The sequence below is a fragment of the Chenopodium quinoa genome, unplaced genomic scaffold, assembly GCF_001683475.1.
Source record: "Chenopodium quinoa cultivar QQ74 unplaced genomic scaffold, ASM168347v1, whole genome shotgun sequence".
In the NCBI taxonomy this organism is placed as follows: domain Eukaryota; kingdom Viridiplantae; phylum Streptophyta; class Magnoliopsida; order Caryophyllales; family Amaranthaceae; genus Chenopodium; species Chenopodium quinoa.
Genome location: NW_018742914.1, coordinates 8,550,381 through 8,564,617, shown reverse-complemented (window position 1 = coordinate 8,564,617; position 14,237 = coordinate 8,550,381). Strand labels below are relative to the sequence as shown.

Below are 14,237 nucleotides of genomic sequence, written 5' to 3'. Positions count from 1 at the left end.
AATGTGAAATCATTCAGAACAATCATCAAGAATAACTTCATCTAAAGGCAAGTGTTCTTAGAAAATGAAAGCTAGATTTATATTGGTTGGATAGCTTCCAATGCCTTTCAGTATCCTCACAACTGCACCCATATGATATCTAGACAAAATTTAAATTCTTTCTATTTTCACTACTATCTTTTTGGTTATATCTTTCCACATTGTTACTCGACATAGTATTCTATCACGGACCTGTACAATTTTGAAATATTTGTCATGTGATGATCATTGATCAATTACTTACCCTCTCCATTTCTGATAAATTGCATAGGCATTGAAACCTGACAAGTTATCAGAAGTTAATAGGATTTGAAAGGGTGGTCATGGTGTGTTTGTGGGTAAAGAAGTTTTGTCAACCAAACTTCACAATATTCTACTTATAAGGAAGTAGCATTTGTTGTGAAATTGAAGGTCAACTATATGACCAATTAGTTACTAGCTAAAACAGAGTAAAAAGATTTAAGGAACAAATAAAAGGAAGATAAGGAACTAATGAGATCAATACAAACAAAACATGATTAGAGCTTTGACTACCTCAAATAAAGCAGATACAGCAAGTGTATTCCATGAATCTTCCTCAACACTAGCATAAGTGAGGGCCTGAATTGAGCAGAAGTTAGAACAGAGTTCAGATACTATATACCAATACAGGAAATTACTTGTGTTCTATGTTACCAGGTCTTAGGTACAGAGTTCATGCATTAGTACATCTAGTGCCCAATTTGTCAAAAGCTTAATGTTTTTAGCACAAGCACATATGTACGGACTTGACATTATAAAATTGTACTATTCAGATAAACTTGCAACGTGCCTCTTTGTCACGTGGTTTAAGGAAGAAAATAAAGAAGGTATACTGATAAGTTGAACAGGAAATGTTCAACCACGAGTAAGAGGGAAGTTTTGAGTTATATCAAGGCATTATGTTATTTAATTATTTTACTCATTTTGTCCATTCACTTTAATGTTGCAAGTCAAAAACGGAGAAACATTATCCTTTTAGTTTCACTTGACAAAGTTTTTACACAAGAACACACTGTACATCACTCAGCCTCAAATTTCAGCACAAAAATGAGAGAAGAAATAAATAAACAGCATAGAGAAAAAAAAAAAAAAAAAAAAAAAAAACAGCAGCCACACTGGAGTCGACTCCAGGAACCCTAGCCACAAGTCCACAACCAAATTGCCTCTCCTCATGAACAAAAGCCAAAGTTTTATAAATGGTAGATTGCACTGTCACTTCATAGATCTAGGGATTACTCTCAAATGCTAGACCTGAAATTCCTCAAATGTGCATATTATGGAAGTTTATACCTAGGCAAGCCTTGGACGAATTTTTTGAGGCATTAGTAAGAAAATGTCTCTCTTTCTCTCAAAATCAGTCAATCAATCAATCAATCAAAGCCTTAATCCCATAGGTGGGGTCGGCTACATGAACCAAAAGTGATTATTCTGTATAGTCATCCAGAAAAATCTTCCTCCTCCATCCCTTACGATCAAATACCTCATTCTCTCAAAATAAGAGAGGTAAATGTCCTTCCAGCCATACAAAGAAGGGTGCCAAAACCAAAGTAAATTTGGAAAAAAAAAGAACAAGATTTAGAAACAAAGTAAACCATCCTTATTAATAAAAGTTGTGCAATTCTCCCGAAAAAATGTTAAGACTTCTAAGAAAACAAAATAACAATGCAAGAAAGGAAATTGCCAAAAATGCACAAAATTATACTTTGGCATGTTGACCACATACTCCTCAGTCTCAATAGGCCAATACAGTGCTTTCCCTACAAAGTGTTACATAATCCAATCCTTATCATTTATCAAATGCCTGAAATTTTCTTACATTGTCCATGTCACAGTCCGTTGATCGCTCAGATAATCCAATCCATACTATTGGAAGTTGATAACTAACAACTGGAAGTTGACAAGATACCTTCAGAAGGACTTAGAATACAAAGTGGGACAAATTGTTTACATATCAAAAGAATGGCTAGCGGCGGATGCCAATCCTACCCAGAAATGCAGGTCATATTCTACATCCTACTTAACCCAGTATTATGACATGTCTCACATTATAACTCTAAAATTCAACAATTGATTACCAGTTTGCCACATCCTCGTTAAATAGCCCAAATGCAAACTTAAATTGAGAATGTATGAAAACCACAAGCGCACCCTGTCTATCTGTAAAAAGCCTTATGCACCAAAAGGAATTTCAAAGAACACAAAGGAAATAGAGAAGAGAGATGAAAAGAGAATCAACATACCTGCAGTAATTCTCTACAAATTTCCGTTGTAAGGAACCCCATGCTGAAGAACTTTTCAGCACATAAAGATCGAAAAACTGGAAGCAAAATCTCACATAACTTCAGCGTTAGGGGCTTTGTTTCTTCAAACTGTGACTCAACGGATATAGATTTATCTAAAGCTATTGGCAATATTTGCTTATCAACAGTAGCATTTTGTCCCTGAAAAAGAAGAAGCAAAGATAATCCCCATAAGAACTTGAATTCTTCAGAATTCAGTCCAACCATACTGTATCCAGACACAAGGTTCTTCATCATTTTATCCTCAGTTTGGTCCAATGACTTGTTCACACTGATATCTACAGGAACAGCATCTAAAGCAACTGCTTGCAAAATAACGGGCCAAGATTCGTCTAGACATAGTTTCAAATTTGAAGCAACCAGCGGTGACTTGATTCCCTCAAGAAATGGTTTCCACTGCAACATTAGATTATGGTCAGAACTGAAATTTAGGGAAATAATGTTTAACAATAGGACTTCAAGAATGAAGCAGTAGAGCTTTGATCACAAAATTCTGACTTACACTTTTCTTGAAGTGAAGGTTAAAGCAAAGATAACAGTAGTCCTTCAGAACCCCGATCCAGCGTTTTCCTAATATAGAGGAGCTTTTGGAAAATAGAGGAAGCAGCGCCATATACTCATCTGGAACGTCAGCATGGTTTCCCCTCAATAATGTGTATGTATAACATTTTAGAGAAGCATGTGCAGCAAGCAATCTTATTTTGATCTATAACCACAAAATTAACATTTGTCATAAACTAAGCTAGATCAAACCAGACAACATAATTCAGAAATAAGAAAATGAAATTTTGTAGATAATCTTCAACTAATGTAATGCAACTAAATCAAACCTTGCAGGACACCCATTCTGCAAAAGAAGGATAATAAAGGTCTTCAAAGTCATCCAGTGGTCTGGAGATCAATGAAAATATTCTCTTAACGGCAGCTTGATCTCCACGGATTATACCACTAGTCAATATCTGGAAAAAAAATTACATATCCTTAAAATTAAAGAAAATGATAGAAATAAAGACAGTGTAAGGCAAATGTTTTAGTCTGAACCTTAGTTGCCAATTGCAAGCCTGCCTCTAGAAGAATAGGGCTTGAAGACATGTTCAAAGCAGAACGAAGGGCAGATACAAGTTGAGCCTGACAAAGTAAGTTCACAGTCACAGCGTTAATTTATCATGTCGATTAAGCTTTTGTCCAAAACCATTTTTTAAAGTCAGTTAGATTTCTTTATTATTTCCATATCACCCTTTGTTATATCCTTGCTTGTTACCACCTGAATTGACCATTTTGCACTTATGAATGCACTACATAATAATTATCTTCCTTAAGGGAATGAGAAGAAGAGAACTGATGATAAAAGGTGGATTATTTTTTTTAAAAAGGTGTTTAAAAGGTGATTTTTTTTTATAAGAAATTGATTTAATTAATGGTTTTCAGCATTTAAAAAAAAAAAGAAAAAAAAAATCATTTTTTATCAGAGGAACCTGGTAAAATTAAAAGGGAAGCAATAGCATGGTGCACTTGTGGGGATTATTCCATGTGACGTACCTGGTATTGTTCTAATAGAAGCCCTCCCGGGAGTTCAGGATCAGGTGCTTCTCCAAACTGATAATGATAAAGAAAACGTGCATTCAGTAAACAAGACAATATGAGCTTCAGGAATGCACTAATTATTAGTCACCATTTTATTGCTAATAAAAGCAACAAGATGACATTGTTTTCCAGCCTCTTTCACAACTGTTGTATTCTTGGAGCCTGGTGCTTCAATATGAGCATACCAAGTTACAACCCCTTCTTGATTTTGTACACACATTTTTTTTGTTCAACACACTAAGAAAAGATTTGCAGACCAAGGAAAATGGAAAATCAGTGGGTGGGTTTAAGAATAAGGTAGATAAAGTAAGAGAGGGAAAAGTGGGTGTGTTAGAAAAAGGTGGATTAATTGTGACGTAATGGCAAAAGTTGTTTAACAAAATAGGAAGAAAGTAGAAGTGGGTAAAGCAACAGCTAGTTTCGATTTTTTTTTTTTTTTTTTTTTTTTTTTGGCGCCAAATTGACTGCCACACTTTGATAGCCCGTTGCAATTGACATACACTAAGAAATTGATATTCCCTCCGTCCTACAATAGTTGTCAATAGACGTCCTAAAGTACTTGTCAAGCTTCTACTGATACTGAGTTAAATAATTAAATATATCATAAAATCATAAAAATTGCCTCTTTTCAAATCTAATTGAATGGTGGAGACAATAAATGATATTCTCTTAACTTTATTTTCATTCCATATGTATAATAACAATTATAGGACGAGAAGAGTAACTAATTACTGCAGTTAGAATGACTAGTTTGTGTATATATCCTTTTTGACATGACCCAAAGATTAATATATAAAAATAAAAAAAAATAAAAAAAACCCATAATAAGATCTTTTAGCCCTCTTGTGCAACAGTGACCATAAATGCTTTGCAAGTTTGCATACACTTCTATATGATATTTTCTTACAGCCTTGGCACAATAAAATTCAATTATGGTGTTGTGATTAAGTGCCTAACATTTCCCCTTTTTTCCCCAAATGCCATTGCTTATTCTAAGTTTTTGACAGAAAGCTATCAGCTTTGTGCATGCCCTACCTTGTCCATGATTGTAGATAGAAGTCCTACACCAATGGGCTGCATGGACTCAAACTTGATGGTACTGATCTGAAAATTTGACAGATTTCAATAAAGCTATTAGAGTTGGAGCTAGGTAAAATGCAAAAGCCCAACAACTACAGTTTTAACAACAGCACCTGATAAGCTAATGATACTAGCTCCTGTAATTGAAGAACAAGCCAATCACCAGAGGATGGTCCCTTTTTCTGTTTCCTAGCCAATGATAGATCAAAATGTGCAGGATCCTTTCCAGCAGCTGTTGGCAAATGACTTAAGCACCTGAAATTCAACTACAACAGATAAAAGGCATGGAGAAGTGCGCGGATATTGCTTGTATGAAGTAAGAATACATATTCACTCAGTGATTTTGTGACACATCAGCAGTTCTTTCCATGTGAGTAGAATCACAACCTTAAATCCCTTTTGGAATCTGAGGGCAAGAGAGGTAAAAGCAGCCTTACAACTTTACGTGGATGGTTTCATATTCTAAAATATTCTTACCTTCTTATTGCAAATCTCATTAATCATTCACATTAGCTTATCAGCTATGTAATTTAAAATTTACTATAGCAGCAACAACTGATAAAAGCACAAGATATTAGCCAAAAGCAAAAGGACATACTCAGCAGCAAACACCCTTGTCTTGTATCTAAGATTCTTTTCCCTTTTTGTATTTACACTAAAAGCATCTACAGAATAGTCCTCATTTGGCATGGATTTACCACTGGCGACCATATTTTCATCATCTTCTCCAACATCTAACCCTGTGTCAACTTCTGAAGCATTAGTCAGATCTTTCTCAGTGCTGTTATTGATTACAGAATCTCTAGATGATGTTGCAAGCACCTGGAAAAGAATGAATTAGTAAAAGGACGATGTAAAGAATCCCAAATGATATATTAAAGACAGCCAAATCATGCATCATCAGAAAAAGGAAAATACACACACTTGGATGTTCATATTCTTGGTTTAAAAAGGGAATTTTATTAAATTAAACAAAAATCATAACAACCTTTGATGATGAATCTCTGACCTATGATGTTCGAGCAACAAGTTTGAATGTTTGAGATAATGCCTCTCTCTATCAGGGTACCTATAATCTATGTTTTCTTTGGGTAGACTTAAGCAAAACCTTCTGATACAGGCAGCGTTCTAATTTTTGTGCACACACTAACTAAAATTTCTGAATCCACTAGTTTTTCGGCATCCAAAATCATTTGGAAGACAAAGTTTTCCATGATAGTTAAGGCTATTGTGCAGACAGCAGTTCAGAAAGATTGAAACACTCATGATGCTTTCTGCTACAAGGGTCAAAACCAGCCTTGTCTCCAAATGTTTTTATCAGTTTCAAGGGCCAACTAGATCCTGGTCCTTACCTCTTCCTTTATTGTGAGGAGAATTTGGGTTGAAAAGCTTTGGTTGTATGCAGCTTCTTGATGGGTCATACATACGCCACTGAAATGGATTGATAATAGAAGAACCATAGCAGGTGCTTTGGAGGTGTGTGCGTATGGTATTTAATGGGTTAAACATACGCCACTGAAATGGATTGAACTTACAACCCTGATACAGTTTGTTTTTGTTATCCCTTTGAATACTTAAGCCCTTATCTACAGATATCAGAACCCATTAGACCTTATAAAATATTTAAGGTGAAAAAAATAGATCCCAAGTGTAGAATACACCCTATTGACCTTTTAAACAATCATTTATTATGTTTTGTAAGCCTTCAATCCAAGCTTGTTGAGTATTTCCTGCGAATTCAGCCTTCAGCATAGCATATGCCAAGTGTTCTGGTTGTTTATTATAGATTTTATGATTGGTCTTGAAGGTTTTTATTAGTTATTGATTCCTTGATTCTAGAGATAATTCCTGATTGACTTCTTGGACCAAAATTTGTTGACTCTGACTTGAAATATAATGTACTTGCTATATATATTTTGTAAATTAATTCCATAAAATCAGTGCTATTTGACTATGTATAGACTTGTGCTTACTAACAAAATATCAAGATCTGTAGGGAGTAGGGGAATTTCCATTACCACTTACCAGTTTCCGGCATACTGATATCCAATGAGAAGGGCAGGTCGGACCAGATGCATAAAGCAATCGCATAATTGTGGATCGTATTAAGCTCCCAATCCTGTGACATGAATAAAAGTAATACATATTAAAGCAGAAACTGCAAAAAATTATGCATCTCCAAACATAAAATACTCCTCCCCCTCCCCAACGACCCACCCCCAACCCTCACTCCCTCACCACACAACTTCTGGCATGTGTATATGCACGTGCTTGCTCTCTATTTCTCTCTATGCCCCAGACCCTCCGGAATACAGTAAAATTCAAAATAGTTATGCCACTGGGAAGCAAAACATACCATATTAAAACCAACAGCAAACTAGTGTCGATTCCAGCCCAAAAAAAAAAAAAATCACTAGGAGCAATGCAAAGCTCCAAGTGTGCCTCAACTTTTAAAAGAGTAGACAAACAGATAAACTCTTTTGAAAAATGCACAAAAAATAAAATCCTAAAGCAGAAATGGATTTATGAAAAGTAGTGATAAGCAAATTATATTTTTTTTTCTTTATTCATCATAAGTACCTATGTTACATGGACTCCTCATTTCACCTCAAGTGCCCATGTCGGGCCTCCGGCACTCGGACATGGGTATGACAAATGGACACTTCACTTTAAGTTCAAAACCATGGAATTATTTGACAAAATAGCCGAGTCGGGCGCTTGGACATGTACCTGTGTTGGACATGGGTACCCGAGTCCATGTAACATAAATCACAACATACTTCCTCCGTTTTTCAATACTTGCAACACTTCCCTATAATAGAAATGACAGAATACTTGCAACACACTATAATTGGAAAGTTATTTTGAGGAAAAGTTGTACTATTTCCCTTATTTAAAGTACATGACCCACTAAATTATACTACTAACAACCTCTCACCCATTTTAAAGTATATTAAACCATGTGAACCCCACTTTTCTTAAATACCGTGAAAAAGTATGAGTTGCAACTATTACAAAACGGAGGAAGTACTAAATACTAACTAATACTAATTAGTAAAAACATAAGAAACAATAATAGTAATAAAATTGTCTACATATTAATGATGACGATGATGGTGATAGACTAAATAGACAAGACTAAAAATTAAACCTATTAGAAACAATAGGACTCAAAACTGGTACAAAGTAACCATATTCTAAACTATGGATTAAGCCTTCTCTCCATAATATAGTGATGGGCTGATGTGGCTAGTATTCATATAGAATATAGATTTATAATCAATCAGGATCCATAATTCCTTATATTCCAAGACATGGAATCACTATACATGCCAACTAAATCATGACAACTACAAGAACAATATTGGTCATATATGTATAGGAACAGACACTGGAAGTTTACATGCATATAACAAACTAATACTAATATCAGGATAGTTGCCCCCCCCCCCCCCACCCACCCAAATTTTAACTCCATTTTGCTCTCTGCTCTTGCATGATCAAAATTCTAATATTATTCTGATGCATAATGGTGGCAACATCAACAAGATGCATGAAGGTACGAAATCAGGCATTATAAAAACTACAAGCAAAGAGAAGATTCAGACAAGAAAACACAAGACCTCAACTCTACACGTGAAGCAGAATGCAGTCAGCTGAAACTTAGGGGAAAAAAAAAGTTTGTTAAAAATAGTGCTCACTTACTCTCTATCTGTTTCTTCATCCAGCATGTGAAATAAATTTTCCTCGATTTGTTCATGAATTACAGAAACCTGAAAAATATCAGCAATTCAGCATATAAGTATCACAAGTCAGCAGAATTAGCAAAGGTAGAAAAACAATAGAATGTTGAGAGCACAGACTACTAGCACAATACAGGGATCCAACTACAATGGATGGAAGAAAGGTCTGTAAACTAAGGTTTGTATTAGAGTAGTTTTAAGACTGTAAGAGCTTTTTGTCCTAAGTGTTATAAACAATAATAGAATCTGCGGAATATTCCATAATTTATACAGAAAAGAAAATATTTACACATGGGGATTATCAGAAGCGGTAAAAGAGGGGGCTCACTACAATTGTGGATGCAATGCTTATTCCCAAAAAAAAAAAAAAAAACGACACGGAGAGAGAGCTCTGCCAGCTTTTTCAGACATCCACTGGCATAATGCATCAATGTCAAAGTAGTCTTCGTAGCTTACCGAATCCTTTTCTATGAGATGGCGTAGGGTTGATATAGCCAGATGCCTTAGCGTTGGCTGTCACAAACAGCATTTACAGATTTAGAAGAAAAAGAGCAATTACAAGTTCAGAACAGTATCAATAAGGCCAAAGAAGAGAGGGGGGGGGGGGATGGGAGCAGACAAACATCAAAGACGGGCACCTGTCTTGATGAGAGAGTTGGAAGAAGAGTTTGCACATGAGAGTGCACAGACAGAGCTTGGGGTGCGAAAAGAACAAGCTGTTGTGTAAATCGTACATTCCTGCCAGATTTGTTTTATAATATATCAATATATGTATCAGTAATTCAACACTGAAACAGACTAAAATGATCATCCGAGAATATTCATAAACATGTGCTTTTCAGTTTCAAAACATATCAATTGAGGATCAACACCAATAAAAGAAAAGCAAAACATAAACCACGGGAAACTGTGAGGGAGATTCACATACTCAAGGAGTGTCGCAGTTTCCTCGCAAGAGCTTATTTCTGCAATCACAGACTGAATACAAATACGTCATTAACATGATCCGAGGAACCAAGTTAATCATTGAAAAGATAAGAGAAATGGATCAAGATGAAAGACCCTAATTAATACATTGTAGTAAGTTGCTTTCCCTGTCCCTTACTAATACATCATTTCTTTTTAGTGAATTATCTTCGGACAGTAATAATTTCTGTTACCATTTACTACTTTCAGCTTATCTAAAATGGTTTCTAAGCAATCTTCTTACATAGATCACTTCTAGTACTGAGCAGTAATCCATATTAGGAATGAGGTAGAGGTTTTTTCTGAATGCACAGATTTTTTTTTCAATTTCTACAGGTGTAGTAACTATTGTTATCTGAGCCACACATTCAATCAGATATATAGAGAAGCAAGTTGTGCAGACATTAAATCAGAGAGATAGGAAAGGTAAAGATGATTTATCATGCCACATGAAAGAACCCTAACAGATTAGTAGCAGAAAAACATAATAATCATCTTAGGTTAGATGTATACTGCTTACAAATAGAAATATAGTCCAAAGATCCCAAATTTACAAATTACATCGAAAACATTTTAGTACCTTGCAGTGTGAGAAAAAAATGCTGCCTGGAGCAAGTTCGGGACCAAGTACAGCGACAATAGCATTTATAAGACGACCAATTCCTTGCTGAAGATCCACCCATCCGTTTTCCTCGGACAATAAAATCTCCAGCCCAAGATTAAGAGTAGCCTAAAATTTGTATGATAGGATAATTATTGGCATATTCATGAGATAGAGCCAAGTAATACGCATGATGTAGATGATTAGGCCTGCTGTTCTTTAAGAATAAACTAAAGGCAAATAACGAAATATTTATACTAACATGGCACCCCATCGGTAAATTTCCATGTTCTAGAGTAGTGCAATGAACAAAAATCATAATCCCTCATATGCTGGCATGTACTCCGTATAATTCTATCCTTGAACTCAAAAACAGACAATCACAGCACTACTTTCCCTACCTCCAACCTTATTCCCTAAAAACATCTATATTTTTCAATTTCTACAGGTGTAGTAACTATTGTTATCTGAGCCACACATTCAATCAGATATATAGAGAAGCAAGTTGTGCAGACATTAGCGATGCACCTTTGGTGCTAAAACTTGCTAAGTTAGGCACAACGCCTAAGGCCATTGGATGCTGCTTCAAAGCCAAGGCATGAAAATGTTTTAGGCGTGTGGGCACAAGGCATGTACACATTAAAATACCTATAATTAGCAATTGAGGTTAGCGTCTTGGCTTGCCTTAGGGCCAAAGCAAGGCATGGCAAGGCAACGAAAGGCCAAGACAAGGTGGCAAGGCCAAGGCAAGACAAAGTAAGACATCTTAAGACATGATGATAAAGGGTGGACCAAGGCATGAATGAGATAGTTTCGGACACCAAGTAGGCCTTTTGATAGACACTGATAAACTGAATATAAAGAACTATAGCTTTATAAAGATTAAACAGCCAAAGCTGCTGTGCTAGACTGCTAGTAATCAGCTAATAATAGAAGAGTGACTGTGCAACAGGAAGATTCCAGTGTTGCAAAACTAAAAAACTACTCCCAAACAAAAGGAGTACAGTGAAAGAGTTCAAGAACTCTAGAATGAATCACATAACAATGATAAAGTTTTTTACTACTTAGATTAACACTTAGAGCCACATTGGTTCAGACATATATAGGAAGCTTTCAGTTATAGGAATATAACAGGATATCGCGCAAATAGCGTCAACCTACACAGTGCAAGCTTACAAGAGGTTAGATACCTGAACATGAGATATGTATGACAAACCAGCAGCTTCTATTGTCAAAAGTAGTCCGTGTAAGGACCAGATCTGTAATCCAGCCACTGAACTCTTTGCTAGAGCAGAAATCGAACTAACAGTTGCAGGTACCAGACTTGACAATGCCATACCGCCAGCACTGAAGAAAAAATAATTAAACATATATATTGAAATTTACATTGGCATAGGTGCTAAAGAAATGAAAATTTATGCAATAAAACACATCCACAATGTTTAGAACTTTAACAGGGTCGTAAGACTAAAAGTACATAATACCTATTCTAAAGCTAGGAATAACAGAGGAAAAGGCATAGCAGAAACACTCTATCTTTTCTACACCAAATAACTCAAATAATAGAATTCTTGTCAAGCTCTAGTAGAGTGAAAAGACTGAAAACTATATCCTACACCCAGGACAATGATGAGCATCATGGTCCCAAATGAACAAATAGTTCAAATTAATGAACATTCAACATTTAGTTCATGGATAATGAAAAGATAGTTCAGAGATTATGAACATACAATTGCAAGTATGTTCATAATCTTTGATATATGTCCATAACTTAGAGCTATTTGTTCATTTGGAACCACAATGCACATTGTAGTCTGGGGTGCAGTGATGATGAGGGATTTTGTGATGCAATTACATTGAACGCCATCCTATGTTTTTATCCAGTTACTAGCAAAGTAGCAATGGAGTTGTGGAAAAGACAAACATTTTTTATACAACGGCATTAGAGCATAACCCCCACCTTTGTAGACGGAAAATTGTAGAAGGACTAGCGGAGGAAAGAGTACACTTTTCTATAGAAAATAGCTCACATAAGCGTTTGAAGCCAATGCTATGTAGAATTAGATGCATGCTAGCTCTCAGCTGGAGAAACCATGTAACGGTACACATCTTGGGTGAAAAGTGTTGGTCAACTGGACTTAGTAAGGGATGTATGAAAAACCTACATAGTTTTGGACAATTAGGTGACGACAACAGAATAAGATGTGGCTTAGTAACCATATGTTTAAAAGTTGGCATCAGTGTTCCTTGGTGACTTATAAGCTGAAACCACAGAGCAGCTAGCTCACTTAGTGGTTTTTCAAAAGCTCCCAAGACCTAAATAATCCATTAAAAAAAATCTAGGCATTTGAAAGAAAACTGCAAGCTTGATATGCTCTTGAAATAAAAAGGGCTTATGTCATTGGGTGCAGAAAGAAGAAATTTTTGATAAGAATGAAAATTAAAATTTCTGTTTCACCTGCGATGGATGCAGCCAAGTGCCACAGCTATGGAGCCAGCATGGTTTGAATCAGTAGCAGCAGCTAGATCACCAAGCAGTGCTTTTGTCTGGTAGTGACACCCAACCACCGACAAGGAAAAAACAAAAGAACAACAAAGAAAAGAAAAGAGAGGATAGGAAGCAGCAGAAGGGTCAGGAAAAAAAAAATAATAAAAAAAGGGGCAAGATGAAGTTAAAACCATGAACAAGTAACAGCATAGACAGATGTGAAACTGACCATCCTTGCAGTAAATGTATCACTTCCAAGACGACTTAATAGCCCAAGACCTTCTGAAGATGCCCTACGCACGGATGCTGATATATCACCCTCTGACAGAATATTCTGCATAAAAGATTCAGTTAAATACAACAAAAGTAAAGCTCTTGAACAATGCTTACAGACAGCCAAGCAAGAAAAACAAATAATCGCCAATTTACCTGAAATATATTCTGCAGCAGACTTAATATATCAGAGCTCAATGGTTGAGGACGGAAAGAAAGCAGAGCCTGCAGACAACATCCACAACAATGGTTTAATTGAAACAGCAGTTGCTTAAATATAAAAAATGCGATATTTACACAAAGGAGATATTGAGAACCTTCAAACCAGCAAGCAACCCCACACATATGTTGTTGACAAGAGTTGCATGCCATGATTGTTTTTTCCCAGCTTTTAAGGATTGCTCAATCACTCCTAATAGTGACTGCATCCCCCCAGTATCCTAAAGGAGAAAGCAAGACAGGAAAAAAAAAGGTATTACGGTCAATGAACAAAGAGAAGCAACATCTAGGACAAAGAGAAGCGAAGCTAACCTAACCATATGTACCTGAACTGCAAACATTGTCCCAAAACACAGGAGCTTCTGGTTGACCAACATTTTACTCACACTCTCCGGCTTCAAGTTAGAAAAAAAAGATAACCAACGGACAAATAAGTTAAACATGGAAAACAAAGGGTGGATATAAAACAAAGCAAACTGCTAGGGAATAACAGAATCACAGAAGACGTACTTATCCAAATTGGAAAAACTACAAAGGCAAGAATGAAAAAACTCAATCTTGGAAATTTAGATTGTATATATAATGGGTGACAACAGATATAACAAGCTCCCAAGATATCATTTCCCACTCTAGCAGAATCCAATTCTCTTCTCGCCCTCTTCTCTCTCCATCTGCCCCACCAAGCCTTAAAAACAACCTTTTCTCGGGAGGGGCACACAAAACCAGCCAACCACAAAGGCAGTGGCATACCCCCCTGCTATCAGGCAAGGGCCTGCGGCCCCTTGTTATCTCTGCCCACTACATTTTATCTCTCCATGTGGTTTCCCCCCGTGACCCCACCGCAGTCCAACCCTTTGAAACCCAAACCCTATCACTGCCATGCCTTCAGCATGACCCCAGTGAACAGAACAGCCCCACAACAT

The 14,237-nt window shown here is 36.3% G+C and overlaps 1 protein-coding gene across 3 annotated transcripts in view; it reads right to left on the bottom strand.

Moving 5' to 3' along the window:
• The window catches only part of LOC110728188 (protein SWEETIE-like), a 32,861-nt gene that overhangs the window by 4,838 nt on the left and 13,786 nt on the right, over positions 1 to 14,237 (bottom strand). For all 3 annotated transcript variants that reach the window (XM_021907844.1, XM_021907845.1, XM_021907846.1), the window contains 21 exons: positions 13,641 to 13,709; positions 13,413 to 13,535; positions 13,252 to 13,320; positions 13,052 to 13,156; positions 12,793 to 12,881; positions 11,525 to 11,681; positions 10,314 to 10,463; positions 9,696 to 9,745; positions 9,406 to 9,505; positions 9,224 to 9,280; positions 8,730 to 8,797; positions 7,050 to 7,143; positions 5,623 to 5,846; positions 5,138 to 5,279; positions 4,980 to 5,048; positions 3,900 to 3,956; positions 3,402 to 3,488; positions 3,191 to 3,319; positions 2,863 to 3,066; positions 2,301 to 2,756; positions 574 to 639 (listed from right to left, as the gene is read on the bottom strand). In XM_021907844.1, coding sequence (XP_021763536.1) covers positions 574 to 639; positions 2,301 to 2,756; positions 2,863 to 3,066; positions 3,191 to 3,319; positions 3,402 to 3,488; positions 3,900 to 3,956; positions 4,980 to 5,048; positions 5,138 to 5,279; positions 5,623 to 5,846; positions 7,050 to 7,143; positions 8,730 to 8,797; positions 9,224 to 9,280; positions 9,406 to 9,505; positions 9,696 to 9,745; positions 10,314 to 10,463; positions 11,525 to 11,681; positions 12,793 to 12,881; positions 13,052 to 13,156; positions 13,252 to 13,320; positions 13,413 to 13,535; positions 13,641 to 13,709 — 2,565 coding nt within the window. The remainder of the gene's footprint in view (positions 1 to 573; positions 640 to 2,300; positions 2,757 to 2,862; positions 3,067 to 3,190; positions 3,320 to 3,401; positions 3,489 to 3,899; positions 3,957 to 4,979; positions 5,049 to 5,137; positions 5,280 to 5,622; positions 5,847 to 7,049; positions 7,144 to 8,729; positions 8,798 to 9,223; positions 9,281 to 9,405; positions 9,506 to 9,695; positions 9,746 to 10,313; positions 10,464 to 11,524; positions 11,682 to 12,792; positions 12,882 to 13,051; positions 13,157 to 13,251; positions 13,321 to 13,412; positions 13,536 to 13,640; positions 13,710 to 14,237) is intronic.